The 26,505-nt window shown below is 42.5% G+C and overlaps 1 protein-coding gene across 1 annotated transcript; it reads left to right on the top strand.

Moving 5' to 3' along the window:
• Positions 1–18,802: 18,802 nt before the first annotated feature.
• LOC123727766 (titin homolog) lies at positions 18,803–21,619 on the top strand. The gene is made up of 2 exons (XM_045696811.1): positions 18,803–20,618; positions 20,893–21,619. The coding sequence occupies exons 1-2, from the start codon at positions 18,879–18,881 to the stop codon at positions 21,604–21,606; spliced, it is 2,454 nt and encodes an 817-aa protein (XP_045552767.1). The 5' UTR covers positions 18,803–18,878; the 3' UTR covers positions 21,607–21,619.
• Positions 21,620–26,505: the final 4,886 nt, after the last annotated feature.

Here is a 26,505-nt window from a genome sequence, read left to right as displayed (position 1 = left end):
TTGTACTTTTGTCTCGCCGATCATCAGAAACGATGATTTGTCGACCAGCAATTGCTATTGCAAAGCTCTCACTATTAAAGATTTAGTTTAAGTATAACTCTGACTTGTGTGATACGTTTCTCTCTCCTCATTTGATAGTAAAGAAATGAACCACCACAGATCACACAGCCACTCCAGTGAATAGTAGGCTCATGATTGCTTTGCAATGCTTGCAGTTAGCCACTGATTCCTTCCAAACCACTCACTGTTGAATTTGCGATTTCCAACTTAATGTTTTTGTCCAATGGCCGATGAACACCGATACGTTTTATCTATAATTAACTCTTCATTATTTCTCTTCATATGATATGGATTAAGAAGGATTTGCCAGCAGATAGTCGACTCCATTCATGATGATGACTGCTAGCTAAGATTTTGAAAGTATGATGTTGACTTAATCAGTCAAATCAAAGCTACTGTAGATATGTCATTTGATCTGTGGCCAATGACCTTGAGCCTTCTTGGATGGGCAGAAACACCTGCATTTTGGAGCTGCCTTACTCAAGAAAACACAAAAGAGACCATGTTTGTATGCAGCTTTATTAGCTCAATGACATACAGTACCAGTCAAAAGTTTGGACACACTTACTCATTCAAGGGTTTTTCTTTACTTTGACTATTTTCTTAATTGTAGAATAATACTGAAGACATCAAAACTATGAAATTACACATATGGAATTGAAGTTACCCAAAAAAGTGTTACACAAATCAAAATATATTTTTTAAATTTGAGATTCTTCAAAGTTGCCACCCTTTGCCTACATGTCAGCTTTGCACACTCTTGGCATTCTCTCAACCAGCTTCAACTGGAATGCTTTTCCAACAGTCTTGAAGGAGTTCCCACATATGCTGAGCACTTGCTGACTGCTTTTCCTTCCTTCTGTGGTCCAACTCATCCCAAAGCATCTCAATTGGGTTGAGGTTGGGTGATTGTGGAGGCCAGGTCATCTGATGCATCACTCCATCACTCTCCTTCTTCTTCAAATAGCCCTTACACAGCCTGGAGGTGTGTTGGGTTATTGTCCAGTTGAAAAAGAAATTATAATTCCACTAAGTGCAAACCAGATGTGATGGCGGATCGCTGCAGAATGCTGTGGGAGCCATGCTGGTTAAGTGTGCTTGAATTCTAAATAAATCACAGACAGTGTCACCAGCAAAGCAACCCCACACCATCACACCTCCTCCTCCATGATTCACGCTGGAAACTACATATGCGGAGATCATCCGTTTACCTACTCTGCGTCTCACAAAGACACGGCGGTTGGATCCAAACTTTCATTTTTGGACTGATCAGACCAAAGGACAGATTTCCACCGGTCTAATGTCTATTGCTTGTGTTTCTTGCCCCAAGCACTTCCCTTCTTATTATTGGTGTCCTTTAGTAGTTGGTTCTTTGTAGAAATTCGACCATGAATGTCTGATTCACGCAGTCTCTTCTGAACAGTTGATGTTGAGATGTCTCTGTTACTTGAACTCTGTGAAGCATTTATTTGGGCTGCAAGTTATGAGGCTGGTAACTCTAATGAACTTATCCTCTGCAGCAGAGGTAACTCTGGGACTTCCTTTCTTGTTGCGGTCCTCATGAGAGCCAGTTTCATTATAGCGCTTGATGGTTCTTGCGACTGCACTTGAAGAAACTTTCAAAGTTCTTGAAATGTTCCTGACTGACTGATCTTCATGTCTTAAGGTAATGATGGACTGTCATTTCTCTTTGCTTATTTTAGCTGTTCTTGCCATAATATGGACTGGTTTATTTTCTCCAAATAGGGCTATCTTCTGTATACCACCCCTACCTTGTCACAACACAATTGATTGACTCAAACGCATTAAGAAGGAAAGAAATTCCACAAATTAACTTTTAACAAGGCACACCTGTTAATTAAAATGCATTCCATATGACTACCTCATGAAGCTGGTTAAGAGAATGCCAAGAGTGTGCAAAGCTGTCATCAAGGCAAAGGGTGGATACTTTGAAGAATCTCAATTCTAAAATATATTTTATCACTTTTTTGCTTACTACATGATTCCATATGTGTTATTTCATAGTTTTGATGTCTTCACTATCAAACTATAAATATTTTTACAATGTTTGCAAACTGATATGTGACATATATTCATATCAAAATAACAAACAAAACAGGAAAGCCATTTTTTTGTAAGAAATGCCCTGAATGTCGCGTCACCACTGCATATGGTAGAGGAATATGATAGAGGGGAATGAATGGAGGAATGTGTGATGCTCTTGAGTCTGATTGGTTAGATCAACTGGAAAGACATGGATAACAAACATTTCTAACAAGTTTTTAAAAAATGGGCTCTGTTGGCAGGTCTAAAACTACTGTTCTAAAGTCAGCTGATATTGATTTCCTTAATTAATAATATATTGAACAACAATGCAAGATTTCAGGGACACCTACTCTTCAATCAAATGTTTAGCCTAGATAATTACACATCCAGCAGATCTTATTTCTCTACCAGCATGCGTACCGTGAAGATCCCTCGACTGCAACAGCTCTAGTTGATTTAACCCATCAATGGCTCAGGTCACTTGACCAAAATAAACTTATGGTTGAACTGGTTCTTGATTTTAGTGCTGCATTTGACCTTGTTGATTATATGGTTAATAGCTGAGGCCATTGAAGAGAGATGTTCTCTTGAGCACTCACTTCTTTGTTGGACCTTTGTTACTGAGGTGTCATAGTCTATGGAAGACCTGTTTTACTGTAGTAAGGTAGGCTATATATTTTATTAATGATGAAGAGAATGATGAGAAACACTGACATTAGTGGTAGGTTGAGATCAAACAAGTAACCTAAGTAAGCCTGGATGCTAGTTGTGAAATCTAAACCATATTGACTTTGAATTAGGCCAAAACACCTGTATTATGAATGGTCAACCATTTGATAAGACGTAGAGCATTTCATTTTAATAAAAAATATGGTTACATGGATTCAATGTAAATATTAGTTATGACTGTGCTGCATAGGTATAAAAAAAAGTGAATTGTTCCAGCATTTGATTACACATGAGAGCTTCTGTGGGTAGTCATGGCAATGGGGCCTTCATTGTGACATCACAAGATTCTGATTCTGGGAGGTTAGCTGTTGCACAGACAAACAGAACAGTGCAAAGAGACTGATTCAACTAACCACTGACAGATTATTAATGTCCTATTTCATTAGTGAGAGAACACACTGCTTACTTGAGAGGTAGGTTGTAATATAACTTACTGTTTAACTATGTTTCTGTAGAATAACTACTTTTCAAATGACTTGTGTACTTACATGACCTTTTAAGTAGGCCTAACATGCAATCATGGTAACAAGTGAAACTATTGACGAGAGACAGTTTGTATTATTCTTTGGTTAGTAACATGCCACTTACTACAACGTTATGTATTTTCCAGAGTTATTGTCAGCTAGGAGGAAGACATGGAGGGTTCAACGCTGACACAGAGGAGGGCTGAGTGTCAGTTGAAGGAAAGGGAGATCCAGACAGACTACATGATGGAGCTGGGAGCCAGGTTGGCTCTGGTGAAGCAGATCCAGAGGGAGCAGGAGAAGGAGATGAAGAGGATTTGGTTTGAGACGAGGAAAATGCCAATCCTGATTGAGGAGGTAACAATACCAACTTTGACAAAGTCGACTAGAGTTCTATTGAACAATATTGATTAAAGCAAATATATGTCAATATACGGGCAAAATGTGACATATGCCATTGAATGTAAGCTAACAGTATTTTGTCTGATAACTTTTCTTGTGTTGTATCGTGTAAGTCTCTCTTTGAGTATTGTTATATACGTAGTTCTCAGTTCTTATGGTTGCCTTGTCTTGAAAAAATGTTTTTAAATAACAAGACCAAGCGATCTCTTGTAGACCTTCATATCAGTATTATGTAGTTGTCCCACCTAGCTACCTTAAGTTGAATGCACTAACTGTAAGTCGTTCTGGATAAAAGCCTCTGCTAAATGTCTAAAATGTTAACTGTTATGCTGGGTGTAGGGCATGTATTTGTACACTTAGTTGACCCGTTGGCTGGAAGACCCAGGGTTGGTACAGACTGGTGCAGAGCATCTGAGAGGACACTAGATATATACAGTGCCTTCGAGAAAGTATTCAGACTACTTTACTTTTTCCACCTTTTGTTACGTTACATCCTCATTCTAAAATCAATTAAATAAAATAACAATTCTCAGCAATCTACACACAATACCCCATAATGACAAAGCGAAAAAACGTAAACAAATTTTTTTGCAAATGTATTAAACTTAAAAACAAAAATAACTCATTTATATAAGTATTCAGACCCTTTGCTATGAGTCTCAAAATTGAGCTCAGGTGCATCCTGTTTCCATTGATCGTCCTTGAGATGTTTCTACAACTTGATTGGACAACTGGTAAATGAAATTGATAGGACATGATTTGGAAAGGCACACACCTGTCTATATAAGGTCCCACAGTTGACAGTGCATGTCAGAGCAAACACCAAACCATGAGTTAGAAGGAATTGTCCGTAGAGTTCCGAGACAGGATTGTGTCGAGAAACAGATCTAGGGAAGCAAAATCTCTGCAGCATTGACCATCAGCGGCCATTTTCCATCATTCTTCAATGGAAGACGTTAGATTGATGAGCGAAAAAAATGATTTAATCACATTTTAGAATAAGGCTTTGAGGTAACAAAATGTGGAAAAAGTGAAGGGGTCTGAATACTTTCCGAAGGCACTGTATATGTGATGGTATAAGTCTATAGTGTTCACACATAAAGTATGTATGTACTGAATGTGATCACTTTCATCAGGTCTGTTTCTTTTCTCCCGCAGAATGTGAGAGATGTGACCAACCGTCCACTCACTGAGTTCATGGCTCCCTGTATTGACTCCCTCCCACCACTGGCTTTCACCAATCGGAGGCCTATACCAACCATGTTGCATCCCCCCTCTCCAATGGCCATACGCGCTCAGGATGCACAGCGGTTCATTGTATTTTCCTACTTTGTCCCTGCTGAGTGCCCAGTTGCCACAGATGCCACTGCAGATGTATCTGCTGGTAAAAGAGAGGACTTATCGACAGATACACATCTTTCCTCAATGCTTCATCGATACCTGCCACACTTCTTTAACGATGACTCCATTCCACCACAGCAGACAGAGGGAACCACTGAGGTCTCAGTTGCTCCAGTGGCAATATCTAATATCAAGGAAGAGGACAGATTCTATCCTTTCTCCCTTCCACCACTGGCTCAGCGGTTCATTGGCAATTCATTCAATGTCCCGGAAACCTCCCAGCTTGCTGTTTCAGCCACGGAGTGCCGAGTTGCCAATGTGGCCACTGCAGGTACAGCCACTGTCAAGAGAGAGAACCGATGGGAAGCTAGAATTCTTCCTTCAGTGCAGCCTCCATGCTTGCCACCAGTCTTTGACGATGACTTCATGCCTCCAGAGCACACAGTAGAGGATGCCTATGAGGTCTCATTTGCTACAGAGGCCACTTCAGGCACAGCTACTGTTGATGGAGTGGACAGATCAGCAGCTAAATGCCCTGTCCCAATGCTGCCTCCAAGTCTGCCAGGTGTCTTTGACATTGACAACAAACTGTCAGGGGCAGCAGCAGAGGGAACCAACAAGTGTCCAGTTGCCAGTGAAACAACCAATGATGTGTCCACTCACCTCAAAGAGGACATGGCAGCTGATCAAAGCCCTCCTGACCCTGCAGCACTGCCTCCAAGCTCACCATGTATCTGTGACTCTGACCACAAACTGACCAAGGAGGAAAAAGAGGATGCCACCGAGTCCTCCCTTGCCACAGAGATCACTGCAGGCAATTCCATTGTCCAGGGAGAGGACCTGGATAAAAGCCCTGCTCCAAGGCTACCTCCAAGCTTGTCACACATTTTGGACAATGACCATAAGCAGCCAGAGGAGACGATAGAGGGCGCCACTGAGTGCTCAGTCGCCGCAGAGGCATCAGTTGCTAATAGAGAGGATCCATCGGCAGCTAACCCTCTTCACACAGTGCTGCCTTCAAGTCTGCAACTTGTCTTTGACAATGACTACAAACGGCCAGAGGAGGCAGTAGAGGGCGCCAGCAAGTGTCCAGTTGCCAGTGAATCAGCCGCTTCTGTGTCTACTGTCCTCCAAGAGGAGTTTTTGACTGATACAAGTCCTCCTGCACCCGCAGCACTGCCTCTAAGGCTACCCTGCACCCACAACATTGACCACAAACAGCCAGAGGAGACTGTTAAGAACACCACAGAGTGCTCAGTTGACATAGAGGGATGTGCAGTTGCATCCACTGTCAAGAGAGAGGAACTGACAGGTGATAAAAGCCCTGTCCATGCACTTCCTCCAAGCCTGGAATGCATCCATGACAAGGACCACAAGCAGCCAGATCAGAAAGGGAGGGGCACTACTGTGGAGTTGGATATCTGCCCTCACGCTCACCAGCTGGTCTCAGATGCTAACTTAACTCTGGCAACCCGCAATGATGAGCTGCCCACCCCTCTGATCTGCGTGGTCACTAAGACGCCTGTTACAGTGGGAGCCTCCATATGCAGGTCAGAGGATGAGGAACCCAGGCCCTGGACCCTGGAAGAGGCAAAGGTAGGTGTCCTATTTTACACTACTACTTTACAGGGATGGTGGTCAGTTCCATTTCAATTCAATACGTTGAAGAGAACTGGAATTTTAGAGTACTTCCTGAATTGACCGGAATTGAAATGGAATTGACCCCAACCCTGCTGCTCTTTGCTCATAGTATAAAACATCACCCCTCACTAGGGTTATTAGGCCATCATTGTATGTTGATCACTCAATTGTGTATTGAATGTGCCACATTGGAACAATTTTACACCTAGAGTCAATGTTTTCCTGTTAGGATTATTGCATTGGCATTGAAATTGAGAGTGAAGAGAGGAGCGTCAAGGAGATGAGCCCGAAGGAGGGATTGAAGCATGAGGCAGACTGTGCCCATTCCAAGTGCTCCAATGGGATGGTTTCATCAGATAGAGCAGAGACCATCCTGGGAAGAGTGGGCTTTCTGGTCATGAACCACATGCAGAAAATCCCATTTTTGAAGTTGAAGGAAAAAGAGAAAAATAAGAAACTGAATAAGAAGTTGAAAGATGACGAGAAAGAGAGAAAGGAGATGAAAGACAAGGAGGAGGAGGAAAAAAAGAGGGAGAAGAAAGAGATGAATGAGAGAGAGAAAGAGCAGAAGAAAGTCATGAAGGCTGAGAAAAAGAGGGAGAAGTTAGAACAGAAAAAGAGTGAGAAGGAAAGCAAAGAGAAGGAAAAGGCAGAGAAAAAGAGGTTAGAGGGGCTGATGAAGATACATAATGCCATGATGAAAGACAGAATTAAGAAAGAGAAGAAGTGTTATGAGGAGCTGAAAAAGAGAGAGAAAGCTCAAGCTGAGTTCCTGGAGATGGAGCGAAAGATTCAAGTAAAAGAGGAGAAGAAGAGAGAAAAGATGAGGAAAGAGGAGAGGAAGAGACTGGAGAAGAAGAAAAAGAGGGAGCCAGCTGGAGGTGGAACTGAGAGGGTGATAGAAGTGCAGGGAAGGGATGAAAGCTTGAAGATGGATGAGTAGACTGGGTAATAGAGAGAGAGTAGGGAGGGAGGGAGGGATATGGTATTTTTGCATGCAATGAAAAAACAAAGCATTAAAAAATAAATAAAGAATGTTTACTCTGTTCGATTTTTGTTAAGGCATACTGTACAACACTGTATAAACACAAAATTGTTACTTTTCACAAATCTGGGGAGTGTTTAAATGTTGAATTCCAAATCTACCCGATGGAGAGGGGCAGTGCTGAGATGAGATGAGGAGGATGAAAAAGGAGGGGAGTGGATGGAGGGTGGAGAGGAATATAATAGAGAGGAATATGATAGAGAGGAATATGATAGAGAGGAATATGATAGAGAGAATATGATAAAGGGAATATGATAGAGGACATATGATAGAGGGAATATGATAGAGGGAATATGATAGAGAGGAATATGATAGAGGGAATATAATAGAGAGGAATATAATACAGGGAATATGATAGAGGACATATGACAGAGGGAATATGACACAGAGGAATATGTTATTGTATTTATTTTATTTTAATTAACTCGGCAAGTCAGTTCAGAACAAATTGTTATTTACAATGACGGCCTACCAAAAGATAAAGGCCTCCTGCGGGGATGGGGGGCTGGGATTAAAAATAAATAAATCAAATTAAAATATAGGACAAAACACACATCACGACAAGAGAGACAACACAACTTTTTAACCAGGTAGGCCAGTTGAGAACAAGTTCTCACTTACAACTGCGACCTGGCCAAGATAAAGCAAAGCAGTGCGACAAAAACAACAACACAGAGTTACACATGGGATAAAGAAATGTACAGTCAATAACACAATAGAAAAATCTATGTACAGTGTGTGCAAATGTAGTAAGACTAGGGAGTTAAGGCAATAAATAGGCCATAGAGGCGAAATAACTACAATTAAGCATTAACACTGGAGTGGTAGATGTGCAGAAGATGATGTGCAAGTAGAGATACTGGGGTGCAAAAGAGCCAAAATAAATAAATAACAATATGGGGATGAGGTAATTGGGTGTGGGATTTACAGATGGGCTGTGTACAGGTACAGTGATTGGTAAGCTGCTCTGACAGCTGATGCTTAAAGTTAGAGAGGGAGATATAAGTCTCTAACTTCAGTGATTTTTGAAATTCATTCCAGTAATTGGCAGCAGAGGAACGGCGGCCAAAGGAGATGTTGGCTTTGGGGATGACCAGCGAAATATACCTGGTTGGAGCGTGTCCTATGGGTGGGTGTTGCTATGGTGACCAGTGAGCTGAAATAAGATGGGGCTTTACCTAGCAAAGACTTATAGATGACCTGGAGCCAGTGGTTTTGGCAACGAATATGTAGTGAGGGCCAGCCAACGAGAGCATACAGGGCTTTGGTGACAAAACGGATGGCACTGTGATAGACTACATCCAATTTGCTTGGTAGAGTGTTGGAGGCTGTTTTGTAAATGACATCGCCGAAGTCAAGGATCGGTAGGATAGTCAGTTTTACGAGGGTATGTTTGGCAGCATGAGTGAAGGAGGCTTTGTTGCGAAATAGGAAGCCAATTCTAGATTTTGTTTGGATAGGAGATTCTTAATGTGAGTCTGGAAGGAAAGTTTAGGTTTGTTAGCACACTGTCCAAAGAAGAGACAGATCTATACTAAATGGTGTCGTCTGCGCAGAGGTGGATCAGAGAATCACCCGCAGCAAGAGCGACATCATTGATATGTACCGAGAAAAGAGTCAGCCCGAGAGTTGAACCCTGTGGCACCCCCATAGAGACTGCCAGAGGTCCGGACAACAGGCCCTCCGATTTGACACACTGAACTCTATCAGAGAAGTAGTTGGTGAACCAGGCGAGGCAGTCATTTGAGAATCCAAGGCTATTGAGTCTGCCGATAAGAATGTGGTGATTGACAAAGTCGAAAGCCTTGGCCAGGTCGATTAAGATGGCTGCACAGTGTGGTGGCTAATTTCTGCATTACCAAATGAGGAGAGTTACAAACTTCACACACCAGTCAGAGTTATACTTAAACTACATCTTTAATAATAAGAGCTTTTGCAAAAGCACTTTGATGATGCGCTATCTCTATTATGAACCATTGGAAAGTGACTACACAAAAGTACAAAGATCTTTTATAGCCAAGACACACCCCTCTCAACCTACATGACGAACCACAGATCTTAGAAACAGTTCACAAAGGGACTTTATATTTAAGAAAGGAGTATCCCTTAGCCAGATAACATTCGCTATAAATTATCGTTCAGTTTGGTCCCTAATGACGAGGTTCTAATCTCGTTCCTGGTACTTCATAGTACAAAAACACCATCTCATCCAATGGCATAAATCAATTGTCCGCTCTAGATACTCCCATCTCAAGTAAACCCCCTCTTGATCCCACTCCTGGACAAGCTCACTGAGGGGAGTGACTTGCGCACAGACATTGTAGAGACAAGTAATTGGTTCCCCATTAATCACGCCATCCCTTCACATGGTTTAACAGATACATTCACATATGAAGACAATGTTCCATCCTGTCCTCTTCCCTTTCTGATATTCTGCATGGCACCAGGGATATGTGAAAGACAAGTCTGACCTCTCCCCTCTCTGGGCCCCAAGTGACTGAGCCCCAGCTAAGGGAAGCCGTGCAACTGTCAACACCAGAGTCCAAAGGGATACATTCTAATGACAAGTATCTCACATAAGCATATTATGCAAATAAAACATCTTAATTATCTATGTTACCCAACTAATTCTGATTCATCCGCCACAACAGTACTGTCTTTTATCAATTACAGTTTTGATATCGTTTAGGACAATGAGCGTGGCTGAGGTGCACCCATGACCAGCTCGGAAACCAGATTGCGTAGTGGAGAAGGTACGATGGGACTCGAAATGGTCGTTGATCTGTTTGTTAACTTGGCTTTCGAAGATTTTATAAAGGCACGGCAGGATGGATATAGGTCTATAACAGTTTTGGTCTAGAGGGGGATGACCGCGGCAGCTTTCCAATCTTCGGGGATCTCAGATGATACGAAAGAGAGGTTGAATGCGCTTGTAATAGTGGTTGCAACAATTTCGGCAGATCATTTTAGAAAGAGAGGATCCAGATTGTCTAGCCCCACTGATTTGTTGGGATACAGATTTTGCAGCTCTTTCAGAACATCAGCTATCTGGATTTGGGTGAAGGAGAAGCGGGGGAAGGGGGCTTGGGCCCATTGCTGCGGGTGGTTCAGAGCTTTTGGCCGGGGTAGGGGTTGCCAGGTGGAAAGCATGGCCAGACGTAGAAAAATGCTTCTTGTAATGATCGGTTATCGTAGATTTATCGGTGGTGACAGTGTTTCCTAGCCTCAGTGCAGTGGGCAGCTGGGAGGAGGTGCTCTTATTCTCCATGGACTTTACAGTGTCCCAAACCTTTTGGAATTAGTGCTACAGGATTAGGGAGAGGCATGTGTAGCCGAGTGATCAAAGGGTCCAATGAGCAGCAATAGGTGAGTCAGGGAGCTGTTCGGTAGTCACTACTACGCTAGGCGAGCTGGAGACACGGCTATTCAGAAAGCTAGCGGGCCGGGGCTAGCAGATAGTTCTTCGGCGACATCGCAACGGAAAAGCTTGTTAAAACCACCTCGGACGATTACGTCGGCAGACCAGTCGTGATGGATCGGCGGGGTTCCGTGTCATCAATTAAGGTTCCAGGCCAATTTGCAAAAGAGGTATTGTAGCCCAAGAATTAGCTGGTATACCTTTTCGGCTAGCCGGGAGATGGGCCTAGCTCGAGGCTAGCTCAAGGCTAACTGGTGCTTGCTTCAGGACAGAGGCGTTAGCCAGCAGTAGCCACTCGGTTGTAGCTAGCTAGCTGCGATGATCCGGTGTAATGGTCCAGAGCCTGCGGCAGGAATCCGGTGGTGTGGTAGAGAAAAAGCAGTCCGATATGCTCTGGGTTGATATCGCGATGTGCAGACTGGCAGGTATTGACCGAGCTGAAGCTGGCTGGTGTCCGAGTTAATGGTGAATACCGCTAGCAGGTGCTAACTGACTACTAGCTAGTAGCTAGTTAGCTGGCTATCTTCTGATGGGGGTTCTAGTTCTAAAGTATAAAAATAGCAGATCCGTACCACATTGGGTGAGGCGCGTTGCAGGAAAGTATATTCAGTTCGTAGATGGAAAGCCAGATTAAAATATATATGAAATATTTTTCGAAAAAAACGAGGAAACCGACTATTTACACGGGACAAGACGGGACAAGACAAACACACGTCCGACTGCTACGCCATCTTGGTACAGTAGTTATAGATATAGTAGATATATAAAGAGAGACCTAAGACGACAACATAGCATGGCAGCAACACAACATGACAACAACATGGTAGCAACACAACATGGCAGCAGCACAACATGGTAGCAACACAAAACAGGGTACAAACATTGTTGGGCACAGACAACAGCAAAAAGGGCAAGTAGGAAGAGACAACAATACAGCAGCCATAGAGGGAATATGATAGTGGCATATGATTGAGGGGAATATGACAGAGGGCGATATAATACACGGAACATGATAGAGGGGGATATGATAGAGGGAATATGATAGAGGGAATGTGATAGAGAGGAATATGATGGAGGGGAATATGATAGAGAGAATATGATAGAGAAGAATATGATAGAGGGAATATGATAGAGGGAATATGATAGAGGGAATATGATAGAGAGAATATGATAGAGGGAACATGATAGAGAGAATATGATAGAGGGAATATGACAGAGGGCGATATAATACATGGAACATGATAGAGGGGAACATGATAGAGGGGGATATGATAGAGGCAATATGATAGAGGGAATGTGATAGAGAGGAATATGACAGAGGGCGATATAATACATGGAACATGATAGAGGGGAACATGATAGAGGCAATATGATAGAGGGAATATGATAGAGGGAACATGATAGAGAGAATATGATAGAGGGAATATGATAGAGGGAATATGATAGAGAGGAATATGACAGAGGGCGATATAATACATGGAACATGATAGAGGGGAACATGATAGAGGGGGATATGATAGAGGGGGATATGATAGAGGCAATATGATAGAGGGAATGTGATAGAGAGGAATATGACAGAGGGCGATATAATACATGGAATATGATAGAGAAGAATATGATAGAGGGAACATGATAGAGGGAACATGATAGAGGGAACATGATAGAGGGGGATATGATAGAGGGAACATGATCAGGTGCGATTTTAGCAAAAAAATTGCAAAAAAACAACAACAAAAAACATTGTGGGATGCATGCCAACAAAACCACTACACAACACAACACTCAACAATACATTAATTGCACTATAATGGTGACAATCGGTGCCCACAAACTGTTAGAGCCTACATAAAGCTGTCCCAACATAAAGCTGTCCCAACAGCAGAGTCCCAACAGCAGTCCCAACACTTTACCACTGCTACGCCTGGCTATCAGCGGAGCCTTGTCTGGCAGCGAAATAGTTCATTTATTCAGTGAGGCACATGGGCTACTAACAGCTTACTACACAACATACACTTAATATTACTTTCTTAGCTACAGTATACATATCTCCCTACCGTATTACATCATTTATGCAGAAGCACACAAGACGTTTCTGGACCTTGTTGTGCTGTGCTCACTAGAAAAAGGAAGGTGGCGAACTCAACAAAAAAAGCTTGAATCATGATGACATCAGTGATCTTCAGGTCGTAGCTCTAGAAAGAGGCCCGAGTTCCGAATTTACAATTCCGAGCTGGATGAAAGTTCAAAACATATTTTCCCAGTCGTAGCTCGTTTTTCCAGAGTTCCCAGTTGTCTTGAACTTACTAAAGTCAGATTTTGCAGTTCCGAGTTAACAGTTGTTTTGAGCGCGGCACAAATCATGCTTCATTGACAGCATGGCCAATGTTGAATTTTTATCATTTTAAACTAGGAAAAGAGACACTCAATCTTCGACTTGGGACCTATGGTGGCAAAATTGCAAGATTATGTTCTAATACTTTTATTGCATCAAATGGTTGTTTTATTTAACAGAATAGAGTATTCTTAACTATTGTGTGTGTGTGTTCTACTGAGGATGGGCCTCTGGGAGATAACACTGACAGGAGGTTTACGATGTCTTTTGGGTGATAAAACCTAAAGAGCATTCCAGAGCATGAGTTAATGTTTCTGTTCTATACCGTACCAGGGAGAGATGGTTCCAGTTTGGAGTCGGAGTGCCAGACACTGGTCTATACAATGAAAACTGTTGACACAGCAGATACTGTCTGCTATGTATTATAGGTATCTTTCACACAAATCTTAACCTTGTGACCCATTCTATGTATCTGTTGTTCGTCATGTAGGTTGAAAGGGGTGTATCTTGGCTTTAAAAGACCTTTGTACTTTTGTCTCGCCGATCATCAGAAACGATGATTTGTCGACCAGCAATTGCTATTGCAAAGCTCTCACTATTAAAGATTTAGTTTAAGTATAACTCTGACTTGTGTGATACGTTTCTCTCTCCTCATTTGATAGTAAAGAAATGAACCACCACAGATCACACAGCCACTCCAGTGAATAGTAGGCTCATGATTGCTTTGCAATGCTTGCAGTTAGCCACTGATTCCTTCCAAACCACTCACTGTTGAATTTGCGATTTCCAACTTAATGTTTTTGTCCAATGGCCGATGAACACCGTTTTATTTTTTCTATAATTAACTCTTCATTATTTCTCTTCATATGATATGGATTAAGAAGGATTTGCCAGCAGATAGTCGACTCCATTCATGATGATGACTGCTAGCTAAGATTTTGAAAGTATGATGTTGACTTAATCAGTCAAATCAAAGCTACTGTAGATATGTCATTTGATCTGTGGCCAATGACCTTGAGCCTTCTTGGATGGGCAGAAACACCTGCATTTTGGAGCTGCCTTACTCAAGAAAACACAAAAGAGACCATGTTTGTATGCAGCTTTATTAGCTCAATGACATACAGTACCAGTCAAAAGTTTGGACACACTTACTCATTCAAGGGTTTTTCTTTACTTTGACTATTTTCTTAATTGTAGAATAATACTGAAGACATCAAAACTATGAAATTACACATATGGAATTGAAGTTACCCAAAAAGTGTTACACAAATCAAAATATATTTTTAAATTTGAGATTCTTCAAAGTTGCCACCCTTTGCCTACATGTCAGCTTTGCACACTCTTGGCATTCTCTCAACCAGCTTCAACTGGAATGCTTTTCCAACAGTCTTGAAGGAGTTCCCACATATGCTGAGCACTTGCTGACTGCTTTTCCTTCCTTCTGTGGTCCAACTCATCCCAAAGCATCTCAATTGGGTTGAGGTTGGGTGATTGTGGAGGCCAGGTCATCTGATGCATCACTCCATCACTCTCCTTCTTCTTCAAATAGCCCTTACACAGCCTGGAGGTGTGTTGGGTTATTGTCCAGTTGAAAAAGAAATTATAATTCCACTAAGTGCAAACCAGATGTGATGGCGGATCGCTGCAGAATGCTGTGGGAGCCATGCTGGTTAAGTGTGCTTGAATTCTAAATAAATCACAGACAGTGTCACCAGCAAAGCAACCCCACACCATCACACCTCCTCCTCCATGATTCACGCTGGAAACTACATATGCGGAGATCATCCGTTTACCTACTCTGCGTCTCACAAAGACACGGCGGTTGGATCCAAACTTTCATTTTTGGACTGATCAGACCAAAGGACAGATTTCCACCGGTCTAATGTCTATTGCTTGTGTTTCTTGCCCCAAGCAAGTCCCTTCTAATTATTGGTGTCCTTGAGTAGTTGTTTCTTTGTAGAAATTCGACCATGAATGTCTGATTCACGCAGTCTCTTCTGAACAGTTGATGTTGAGATGTCTCTGTTACTTGAACTCTGTGAAGCATTTATTTGGGCTGCAAGTTATGAGGCTGGTAACTCTAATGAACTTATCCTCTGCAGCAGAGGTAACTCTGTGACTTCCTTTCTTGTTGCGGTCCTCATGAGAGCCAGTTTCATTATAGCGCTTGATGGTTCTTGCGACTGCACTTGAAGAAACTTTCAAAGTTCTTGAAATGTTCCTGACTGACTGATCTTCATGTCTTAAGGTAATGATGGACTGTCATTTCTCTTTGCTTATTTTAGCTGTTCTTGCCATAATATGGACTGGTTTATTTTCTCCAAATAGGGCTATCTTCTGTATACCACCCCTACCTTGTCACAACACAATTGATTGACTCAAACGCATTAAGAAGGAAAGAAATTCCACAAATTAACTTTTAACAAGGCACACCTGTTAATTAAAATGCATTCCATATGACTACCTCATGAAGCTGGTTAAGAGAATGCCAAGAGTGTGCAAAGCTGTCATCAAGGCAAAGGGTGGATACTTTGAAGAATCTCAATTCTAAAATATATTTTATCACTTTTTGCTTACTACATGATTCCATATGTGTTATTTCATAGTTTTGATGTCTTCACTATCAAACTATAAATATTTTTACAATGTTTGCAAACTGATATGTGACATATATTCATATCAAAATAACAAACAAAACAGGAAAGCCATTTTTTTGTAAGAAATGCCCTGAATGTCGCGTCACCACTGCATATGGTAGAGGAATATGATAGAGGGGAATGAATGGAGGAATGTGTGATGCTCTTGAGTCTGATTGGTTAGATCAACTGGAAAGACATGGATAACAAACATTTCTAACAATTTTTTAAACAATGGGCTCTGTTGGCAGGTCTAAAACTACTGTTCTAAAGTCAGCTGATATTGATTTCCTTAATTAATAATATATTGAACAACAATGCAAGATTTCAGGGACACCTACTCTTCAATCAAATGTTTAGCCTAGATAATTACACATCCAGCAGATCTTATTTCTCTACCAGCATGCGTACCGTGAAGATCCCTCGACTGCAACAGCTCTAGTTGATTTAACCCATCAATGGCTCAGGTCACTTGACCAAAATAAACTTATGGTTGAACTGGTTCTTGATTTTAGTGCTGCATTTGACCTTGTTGATTATATGGTTAATAGCTGAGGCCATTGAAGAGAGATGTTCTCTTGAGCACTCACTTCTTTGTTGGACCTTTGTTACTGAGGTGTCATAGTCTATGGAAGACCTGTTTTACTGTAGTAAGGTAGGCTATATATTTTATTAATGATGAAGAGAATGATGAGAAACACTGACATTAGTGGTAGGTTGAGATCAAACAAGTAACCTAAGTAAGCCTGGATGCTAGTTGTGAAATCTAAACCATATTGACTTTGAATTAGGCCAAAACACCTGTATTATGAATGGTCAACCATTTGATAAGACGTAGAGCATTTCATTTTAATAAAAAATATGGTTACATGGATTCAATGTAAATATTAGTTATGACTGTGCTGCATAGGTATAAAAAAAAGTGAATTGTTCCAGCATTTGATTACACATGAGAGTTTCTGTGGGTAGTCATGGCAATGGGGCCTTCATTGTGACATCACAAGATTCTGATTCTGGGAGGTTAGCTGTTGCACAGACAAACAGAACAGTGCAAAGAGACTGATTCAACTAACCACTGACAGATTATTAATGTCCTATTTCATTAGCGAGAGAACACACTGCTTACTTGAGAGGTAGGTTGTAATATAACTTACTGTTTAACTATGTTTCTGTAGAATAACTACTTTTCAAATGACTTGTGTACTTACATGACCTTTTAAGTAGGCCTAACATGCAATCATGGTAACAAGTGAAACTATTGACGAGAGACAGTTTGTATTATTCTTTGGTTAGTAACATGCCACTTACTACAACGTTATGTATTTTCCAGAGTTATTGTCAGCTAGGAGGAAGACATGGAGGGTTCAACGCTGACACAGAGGAGGGCTGAGTGTCAGTTGAAGGAAAGGGAGATCCAGACAGACTACATGATGGAGCTGGGAGCCAGGTTGGCTCTGGTGAAGCAGATCCAGAGGGAGCAGGAGAAGGAGATGAAGAGGATTTGGTTTGAGACGAGGAAAATGCCAATCCTGATTGAGGAGGTAACAATACCAACTTTGACAAAGTCGACAAGAGTTCTGTTGAACAATATTGATTAAAGCAAATATATGTCAATATACGGGCAAAATGTGACATATGCCATTGAATGTAAGCTAACAGTATTTTGTCTGATAACTTTTCTTGTGTTGTATCGTGTAAGTCTCTCTTTGAGTATTGTTACATACATAGTTCTCAGTTCTTATGGTTGCCTTGTCTTGAAAAAATGTTAAATAACAAGACCAAGCGATCTCTTGTAGACCTTCATATCAGTATTATGTAGTTGTCCCACCTAGCTACCTTAAGTTGAATGCACTAACTGTAAGTTGTTCTGGATAAAAGCCTCTGCTAAATGTCTAAAATGTTAACTGTTATGCTGGGTGTAGGGCATGTATTTGTACACTTAGTTGACCCGTTGGCTGGAAGACCCAGGGTTGGTACAGACTGATGCAGAGCATCTGAGAGGACACTAGATATATACAGTGCCTTCGGGAAAGTATTCAGACACCTTTACTTTTTCCACCTTTTGTTACGTTACATTCTCATTCTAAAATGGATGAAATATAATAAAAATTCTCAGCAATCTACACACTATACCCCATAATGACAAAGTGAAAAAAAATGATTTTACATTTTTATTGCAAATGTATTTTAAACTTAAAAACAAAAATAACTTATTTATATAAGTATTCAGACCCTTTGCTATGAGTCTCAAAATTGAGCTCAGGTGCATCCTGTTTCCATTGATCGTCCTTGAGATGTTTCTACAACTTGATTGGACAACTGATAAATGAAATTGATAGGACATGATTTGGAAAGGCACACACCTGTCTATATAAGGTCCCACAGTTGACAGTGCATGTCAGAGCAAACACCAAACAATGAGTTAGAAGGAATTGTCCGTAGAGATCCGAGACAGGATTGTGTCGAGAAACAGATCTAGGGAAGAACACAGCGGCCAGCCTCCATCATTCTTCAATGGAAGACGTTAGATTGATGAGCGAAAAAAATGATTTAATACATTTTAGAATAAGGCTTTGAGGTAACAAAATGTGGAAAAAGTGAAGGGGTCTGAATACTTTCCGAAGGCACTGTATATGTGATGGTATAAGTCTATAGTGTTCACACATAAAGTATGTATGTACTGAAGGTGATCACTTTCATCAGGTCTGTTTCTTTTCTCCCGCAGAATGTGAGAGATGCGACCAACCGTCCACTCACTGAGTTCATGGCTCCCTGTATTGACTCCCTCCCACCACTGGCTTTCACCAATCGGAGGCCTATACCAACCATGTTGCATCCCCCCTCTCCATTGGCCATACGCGCTCAGGATGCACAGCGGTTCATTGTATTTTCCTACTTTGTCCCTGCTGAGTGCCCAGTTGCCACAGAGGCCACTGGAGATGTATCTGCTGGGAAAAGAGAGGACTTATCGACAGATACACATCTTTCCTCAATGCTTCATCGATACCTGCCACACTTCTTTAACGATGACTCCATTCCACCACAGCAGACAGAGGGAACCACTGAGGTCTCAGTTGCTCCAGTGGCAATATCTAATATCAAGGAAGAGGACAGATTCTATCCTTTCTCCCTTCCACCACTGGCTCAGCGGTTCATTGGCAATTCATTCAATGTCCCGGAAACATCCCAGCTTGCTGTTTCAGCCACGGAGTGCCGAGTTGCCAATGTGGCCACTGCAGGTACAGCCACTGTCAAGAGAGAGAACCGATGGGAAGCTAGAATTCTTCCTTCAGTCCAGACACCATGCCTGCCACCAGTCTTTGACGATGACTTCATGCCTCCAGAGCACACAGTAGAGGATGCCTATGAGGTCTCATTTGTTACAGAGGCCACTTCAGGCACAGCTACTGTTGATGGAGTAGACAGATCAGCAGCTAAATGCCCTGTCCCAATGCTGCCTCCAAGTCTGCCAGGTGTCTTTGACATTGACAACAAACTGTCAGGGGCAGCAGCAGAGGGAACCAACAAGTGTCCAGTTGCCAGTGAAACAACCTATGATGTGTCCACTCACCTCAAAGAGGACATGGCAGCTGATCAAAGCCCTCCTGACCCTGCAGCACTGCCTCCAAGCTCACCATGTATCTGTGACTCTGACCACAAACTGACCAAGGAGGAAAAAGAGGATGCCACAGAGTCCTCCCTTGCCACAGAGATCACTGCAGGCAATTCCATTGTCCAGGGAGAGGACCTGGATAAAATCCCTGCTCCAAGGCTGCCTCCAAGCTTGTCACACATTTTGGACAATGACCATAAGCAGCCAGAGGAGACGATAGAGGGCGCCACTGAGTGCTCAGTCGCCGCAGAGGCATCAGTTGCTAATAGAGAGGATCCATCGGCAGCTAACCCTCTTCACACAGTGCTGCCTTCAAGTCTGCAACTTGTCTTTGACAATGACTACAAATGGCCAGCGGAGGCAGTAGAGGGCGCCAGCAAGTGTCCAGTTGCCAGTGAATCAGCCGCTTCTGTGTCTACTGTCCTCCAAGAGGAGTTTTTGACTCATAAAAGTCCTCCTGCTCCCGCAGCACTGCCTCTAAGGCTCCACTGCACCCACAACAATGACCACAAACAGCCAGAGGAGACTGTTAAGAACACCACAGAGTGCTCAGTTGACATAGAGGCATGTGCAGTTGCATCCACTGTCAAGAGAGAGGAACTGACAGGTGATAAAAGTCCTGTCCATGCACTTCCTCCAAGCCTGGAATGCATCCATGACAAGGACCACAAGCAGCCAGATCAGAAAGGGAGGGGCACTACTGTGGAGTTGGATATCTGCCCTCACGCTCACCAGCTGGTCTCAGATGCTAACTTAACTCTGGCAACCCGCAATGATGAGCTGCCCACCCCTCTGATCTGCGTGGTCACTAAGACGCCTGTTAGAGTGGGAGCCTCCATATGCAGGTCAGAGGATGAGGAACCCAGGCCCTGGACCCTGGAAGAGGCAAAGGTAGGTGTCCTATTATACACTACTTCTTTACAGGGATGGTGGTCAGTTCCATTTCAATTCAATACGTTGAAGAGAACTGGAATTTTAGAGTACTTCCTGAATTGACCGGAATTGAAATGGAATTGACCCCAACCCTGCTGCTCTTTGCTCATGGTATAAAACATCACCCCTCACTAGGGTTATTAGGCCATCATTGTATGTTGATCACTCAATTGTGTATTGAATGTGCCACATGGAAACAATTTTACACCTAGACTCAATGTTTTCCTGTTAGGATTATTGCATTGGCATTGAAATTGAGAGTGAAGAGAGGAGCGTCAAGGAGATGAGCCCGAAGGAGGGATTGAAGCATGAGGCAGACTGTGCCCATTCCAAGTGCTCCAATGGGATGGTTTCATCAGATAGAGCAGTGACCATCCTGGGAAGAGTGGGCTTTCTGGTCATGAACCCCATGAAGAAAATCCCGTTTTTGAAGATGAAGGAAAAAGAGGAAAATAAGAAACTGAATAAGAAGTTGAAAGATGATGAGAAAGAGAGAAAGGAGATGAAAGACAAGGAGGAGGAGCAAAAAAAGAGGGAGAAGAAAGAGATGAATGAGAGAGAGAAAGAGCAGAAGAAAGTCATGAAGGCTGAGAAAAAGAGGGAGAAGTTAGAACAGAAAAAGAGTGAGAAGGAAAGCAAAGAGAAGGAAAAGGCAGAGAAAAAGAGGTTAGAGGGGCTGATGAAGATACATAATGCCATGATGAAAGACAGAATTAAGAAAGAGAAGAAGTGTTATGAGGAGCTGAAAAAGAGAGAGAAAGCTCAAGCTGAGTTCCTGGAGATGGAGCGAAAGATTCAAGTAAAAGAGGAGAAGAAGAGAGAAAAGATGAGGAAAGAGGAGAGGAAGAGACTGGAGAAGAAGAAAAAGAGGGAGCCAGCTGGAGGTGGAACTGAGAGGGTGATAGAAGTGCAGGGAAGGGATGAAAGCTTGAAGATGGATGAGTAGACTGGGTAATAGAGAGAGAGTAGGGAGGGAGGGAGGGATATGGTATTTTTGCATGCAATGAAAAAACAAAGCATTAAAAAATAAAGAAAGAATGTTTACTCTGTTCGATTTTTGTTAAGGCATACTGTACAACACTGTATAAACACAAAATGGTTACTTTTCCCAAATCTGGGGAGTGTTTAAATGTTGAATTCCAAATCTACCCGATGGAGAGGGGCAGTGCTGAGATGAGATGAGGAGGATGAAAAAGGAGGGGAGTGGATGGAGGGTGGAGAGGAATATAATAGAGAGGAATATGATAGAGAGGAATATGATAGAGAGGAATATGATAGAGAGAATATGATAAAGGGAATATGATAGAGGACATATGATAGAGGGAATATGATAGAGGGAATATGATAGAGAGGAATATGATAGAGGGAAATATAATAGAGAGGAATATAATACAGGGAATATGATAGAGGACATATGATCAGAGGGAAAATATGACACAGAGGAATATGTTATTTTATTTATTTTATTTTAATTAACTCGGCAAGCCAGTTCAGAACAAATTGTTATTTACAATGACGGCCTACCAAAAGATAAAAGGCCTCCTGCGGGGATGGGGGCTGGGATTAAAAATAAATAAATACAAATTAAAATATAGGACAAAACACACATCACGACAAGAGAGACAACACAACTTTTTAACCAGGTAGGCCAGTTGAGAACAAGTTCTCACTTACAACTGCGACCTGGCCAAGATAAAGCAAAGCAGTGCGACAAAAACAACAACACAGAGTTACACATGGGATAAAGAAATCTACAGTCAATAACACAATAGAAAAATCTATGTACAGTGTGTGCAAATGTAGTAAGACTAGGGAGTTAAGGCAATAAATAGGCCATAGAGGCGAAATAACTACAATTAAGCATTAACACTGGAGTGGTAGATGTGCAGAAGATGATGTGCAAGTAGAGATACTGGGGTGCAAAAGAGCCAAAATAAATAAATAACAATATGGGGATGAGGTAATTGGGTGTGGGATTTACAGATGGGCTGTGTACAGGTACAGTGATTGGTAAGCTGCTCTGACAGCTGATGCTTAAAGTTAGAGAGGGAGATATAAGTCTCCAGCTTCAGTGATTTTTGAAATTCATTCCAGTAATTGGCAGCAGAGAACTGGAAGGAAAGGCGGCCAAAGGAGATGTTGGCTTTGGGGATGACCAGCGAAATATACCTGGTTGGAGCGTGTCCTATGGGTGGGTGTTGCTATGGTGACCAGTGAGCTGAAATAAGATGGGGCTTTACCTAGCAAAGACTTATAGATGACCTGGAGCCAGTGGTTTTGGCAACGAATATGTAGTGAGGGCCAGCCAACGAGAGCATACAGGGCTTTGGTGACAAAACGGATGGCACTGTGATAGACTACATCCAATTTGCTTGGTAGAGTGTTGGAGGCTGTTTTGTAAATGACATCGCCGAAGTCAAGGATCGGTAGGATAGTCAGTTTTACGAGGGTATGTTTGGCAGCATGAGTGAAGGAGGCTTTGTTGCGAAATAGGAAGCCAATTCTAGATTTTGTTTGGATAGGAGATTCTTAATGTGAGTCTGGAAGGAAAGTTTAGGTTTGTTAGCACACTGTCCAAAGAAGAGACAGATCTATACTAAATGGTGTCGTCTGCGCAGAGGTGGATCAGAGAATCACCCGCAGCAAGAGCGACATCATTGATATGTACCGAGAAAAGAGTCAGCCCGAGAGTTGAACCCTGTGGCACCCCCATAGAGACTGCCAGAGGTCCGGACAACAGGCCCTCCGATTTGACACACTGAACTCTATCAGAAAAGTAGTTGGTGAACCAGGCGAGGCAGTCATTTGAGAATCCAAGGCTATTGAGTCTGCCGATAAGAATGTGGTGATTGACAAAGTCGAAAGCCTTGGCCAGGTCGATTAAGATGGCTGCACAGTGTCGTGGCTAATTTCTGCATTACCAAATGAGGAGAGTTACAAACTTCACACACCAGTCAGAGTTATACTTAAACTACATCTTTAATAATAAGAGCTTTTGCAAAAGCACTTTGATGATGCGCTATCTCTATTATGAACCATTGGAAAGTGACTACACAAAAGTACAAAGATCTTTTATAGCCAAGACACACCCCTCTCAACCTACATGACGAACCACAGATCTTAGAAACAGTTCACAAAGGGACTTTATATTTAAGAAAGGAGTATCCCTTAGCCAGATAACATTTCGCTATAAATTATCGTTCAGTTTGGTCCCTAATGACGAGGTTCTAATCTCGTTCCTGGTACTTCATAGTACAAAAACACCATCTCATCCAATGGCATAAATCAATTGTCCGCTCTAGATACTCCCATCTCAAGTAAACCCCCTCTTGATCCCAGTCCTGGACAAGCTCACTGAGGGGAGTGACTTGCGCACAGACATTGTAGAGACAAGTAATTGGTTCCCCATTAATCACGCCATCCCTTCACATGGTTTAACAGATACATTCACATATGAAGACAATGTTCCATCCTGTCCTCTTCCCTTTCTGATATTCTGCATGGCACCAGGGATATGTGAAAGACAAGTCTGACCTCTCCCCTCTCTGGGCCCCAAGTGACTGAGCCCCAGCTAAGGGAAGCCGTGCAACTGTCAACACCAGAGTCCAAAGGGATACATTCTAATGACAAGTATCTCACATAAGCATATTATGCAAATAAAACATCTTAATTATCTATGTCACCCAACTAATTCTGATTCATCCGCCACAACAGTACTGTCTTTTATCAATTACGGTTTTGATATCGTTTAGGACAATGAGCGTGGCTGAGGTGCACCCATGACCAGCTCGGAAACCAGATTGCGTAGTGGAGAAGGTACGATGGGACTCGAAATGGTCGTTGATCTGTTTGTTAACTTGGCTTTCGAAGATTTTATAAAGGCACGGCAGGATGGATATAGGTCTATAACAGTTTTGGTCTAGAGGGGGATGACCGCGGCAGCTTTCCAATCTTCGGGGATCTCAGATGATAAGAAAGAGAGGTTGAACGCGCTTGTAATAGTGGTTGCAACAATTTCGGCAGATCATTTTAGAAAGAGAGGATCCAGATTGTCTAGCCCCACTGATTTGTTGGGATACAGATTTTGCAGCTCTTTCAGAACATCAGCTATCTGGATTTGGGTGAAGGAGAAGCGGGGAAGGGGGCTTGGGCCCATTGCTGCGGGTGGTTCAGAGCTTTTGGCCGGGGTAGGGGTTGCCAGGTGGAAAGCATGGCCAGACGTAGAAAAATGCTTCTTGTAATGATCGGTTATCGTAGATTTATCGGTGGTGACAGTGTTTCCTAGCCTCAGTGCAGTGGGCAGCTGGGAGGAGGTGCTCTTATTCTCCATGGACTTTACAGTGTCCCAAACCTTTTGGAATTAGTGCTACAGGATTAGGGAGAGGCATGTGTAGCCGAGTGATCAAAGGGTCCAATGAGCAGCAATAGGTGAGTCAGGGAGCTGTTCGGTAGTCACTACTACGCTAGGCGAGCTGGAGACACGGCTATTCAGAAAGCTAGCGGGCCGGGGCTAGCAGATAGTTCTTCGGCGACATCGCAACGGAAAAGCTTGTTAAAACCACCTCGGACGATTACGTCGGCAGACCAGTCGTGATGGATCGGCGGGGTTCCGTGTCATCAATTAAGGTTCCAGGCCAATTTGCAAAAGAGGTATTGTAGCCCAAGAATTAGCTGGTATACCTTTTCGGCTAGCCGGGAGATGGGCCTAGCTCGAGGCTAGCTCAAGGCTAACTGGTGCTTGCTTCAGGACAGAGGCGTTAGCCAGCAGTAGCCACTCGGTTGTAGCTAGCTAGCTGCGATGATCCGGTGTAATGGTCCAGAGCCTGCGGCAGGAATCCGGTGGTGTGGTAGAGAAAAAGCAGTCCGATATGCTCTGGGTTGATATCGCGATGTGCAGACTGGCAGGTATTGACCGAGCTGAAGCTGGCTGGTGTCCGAGTTAATGGTGAATACCGCTAGCAGGTGCTAACTGACTACTAGCTAGTAGCTAGTTAGCTGGCTATCTTCTGATGGGGGTTCTAGTTCTAAAGTATAAAAATAGCAGATCCGTACCACATTGGGTGAGGCGCGTTGCAGGAAAGTATATTCAGTTCGTAGATGGAAAGCCAGATTAAAATATATATGAAATATTTTTCGAAAAAAACGAGGAAACCGACTATTTACACGGGACAAGACGGGACAAGACAAACACACGTCCGACTGCTACGCCATCTTGGTACAGTAGTTATAGATATAGTAGATATATAAAGAGAGACCTAAGACGACAACATAGCATGGCAGCAACACAACATGACAACAACATGGTAGCAACACAACATGGCAGCAGCACAACATGGTAGCAACACAAAACAGGGTACAAACATTGTTGGGCACAGACAACAGCAAAAAGGGCAAGTAGGAAGAGACAACAATACAGCAGCCATAGAGGGAATATGATAGTGGCATATGATTGAGGGGAATATGACAGAGGGCGATATAATACACGGAACATGATAGAGGGGGATATGATAGAGGGGAATATGACGGAGGGCAATATGATAGAGAGAATATGATAGAGAAGAATATGATAGAGGGAACATGATAGAGGGAATATGATAGAGGGAATATGATAGAGGGAATATGATAGAGAGGAATATGACAGAGGGCGATATAATACATGGAACATGATAGAGGGGAACATGATAGAGGGGGATATGATAGAGGGAACATGATCAGGTGCGATTTTAGCAAAAAAATTGCAAAAAAACAACAACAAAAAACATTGTGGGATGCATGCCAACAAAACCACTACACAACACAACACTCAACAATACATTAATTGCACTATAATGGTGACAATCGGTGC

The sequence above is a fragment of the Salmo salar genome, chromosome ssa16 (genome assembly GCF_905237065.1).
Source record: "Salmo salar chromosome ssa16, Ssal_v3.1, whole genome shotgun sequence".
In the NCBI taxonomy this organism is placed as follows: Eukaryota; Metazoa; Chordata; class Actinopteri; order Salmoniformes; family Salmonidae; genus Salmo; species Salmo salar.
This window is presented reverse-complemented; position numbering and strand designations above follow the sequence as displayed.

Excerpts from the sequence above, each read along its gene's own strand:
- LOC123727766 (XM_045696811.1), top strand. The coding sequence starts at position 18,879 with ATGGCTCCCTGTATTGACTCCCTCCCACCACTGGCTTTCACCAATCGG. Across the intron at positions 20,619-20,892 it reads GGACCCTGGAAGAGGCAAAG|GATTATTGCATTGGCATTGA; the intron begins GTAGGTGTCCTA and ends TTTTCCTGTTAG.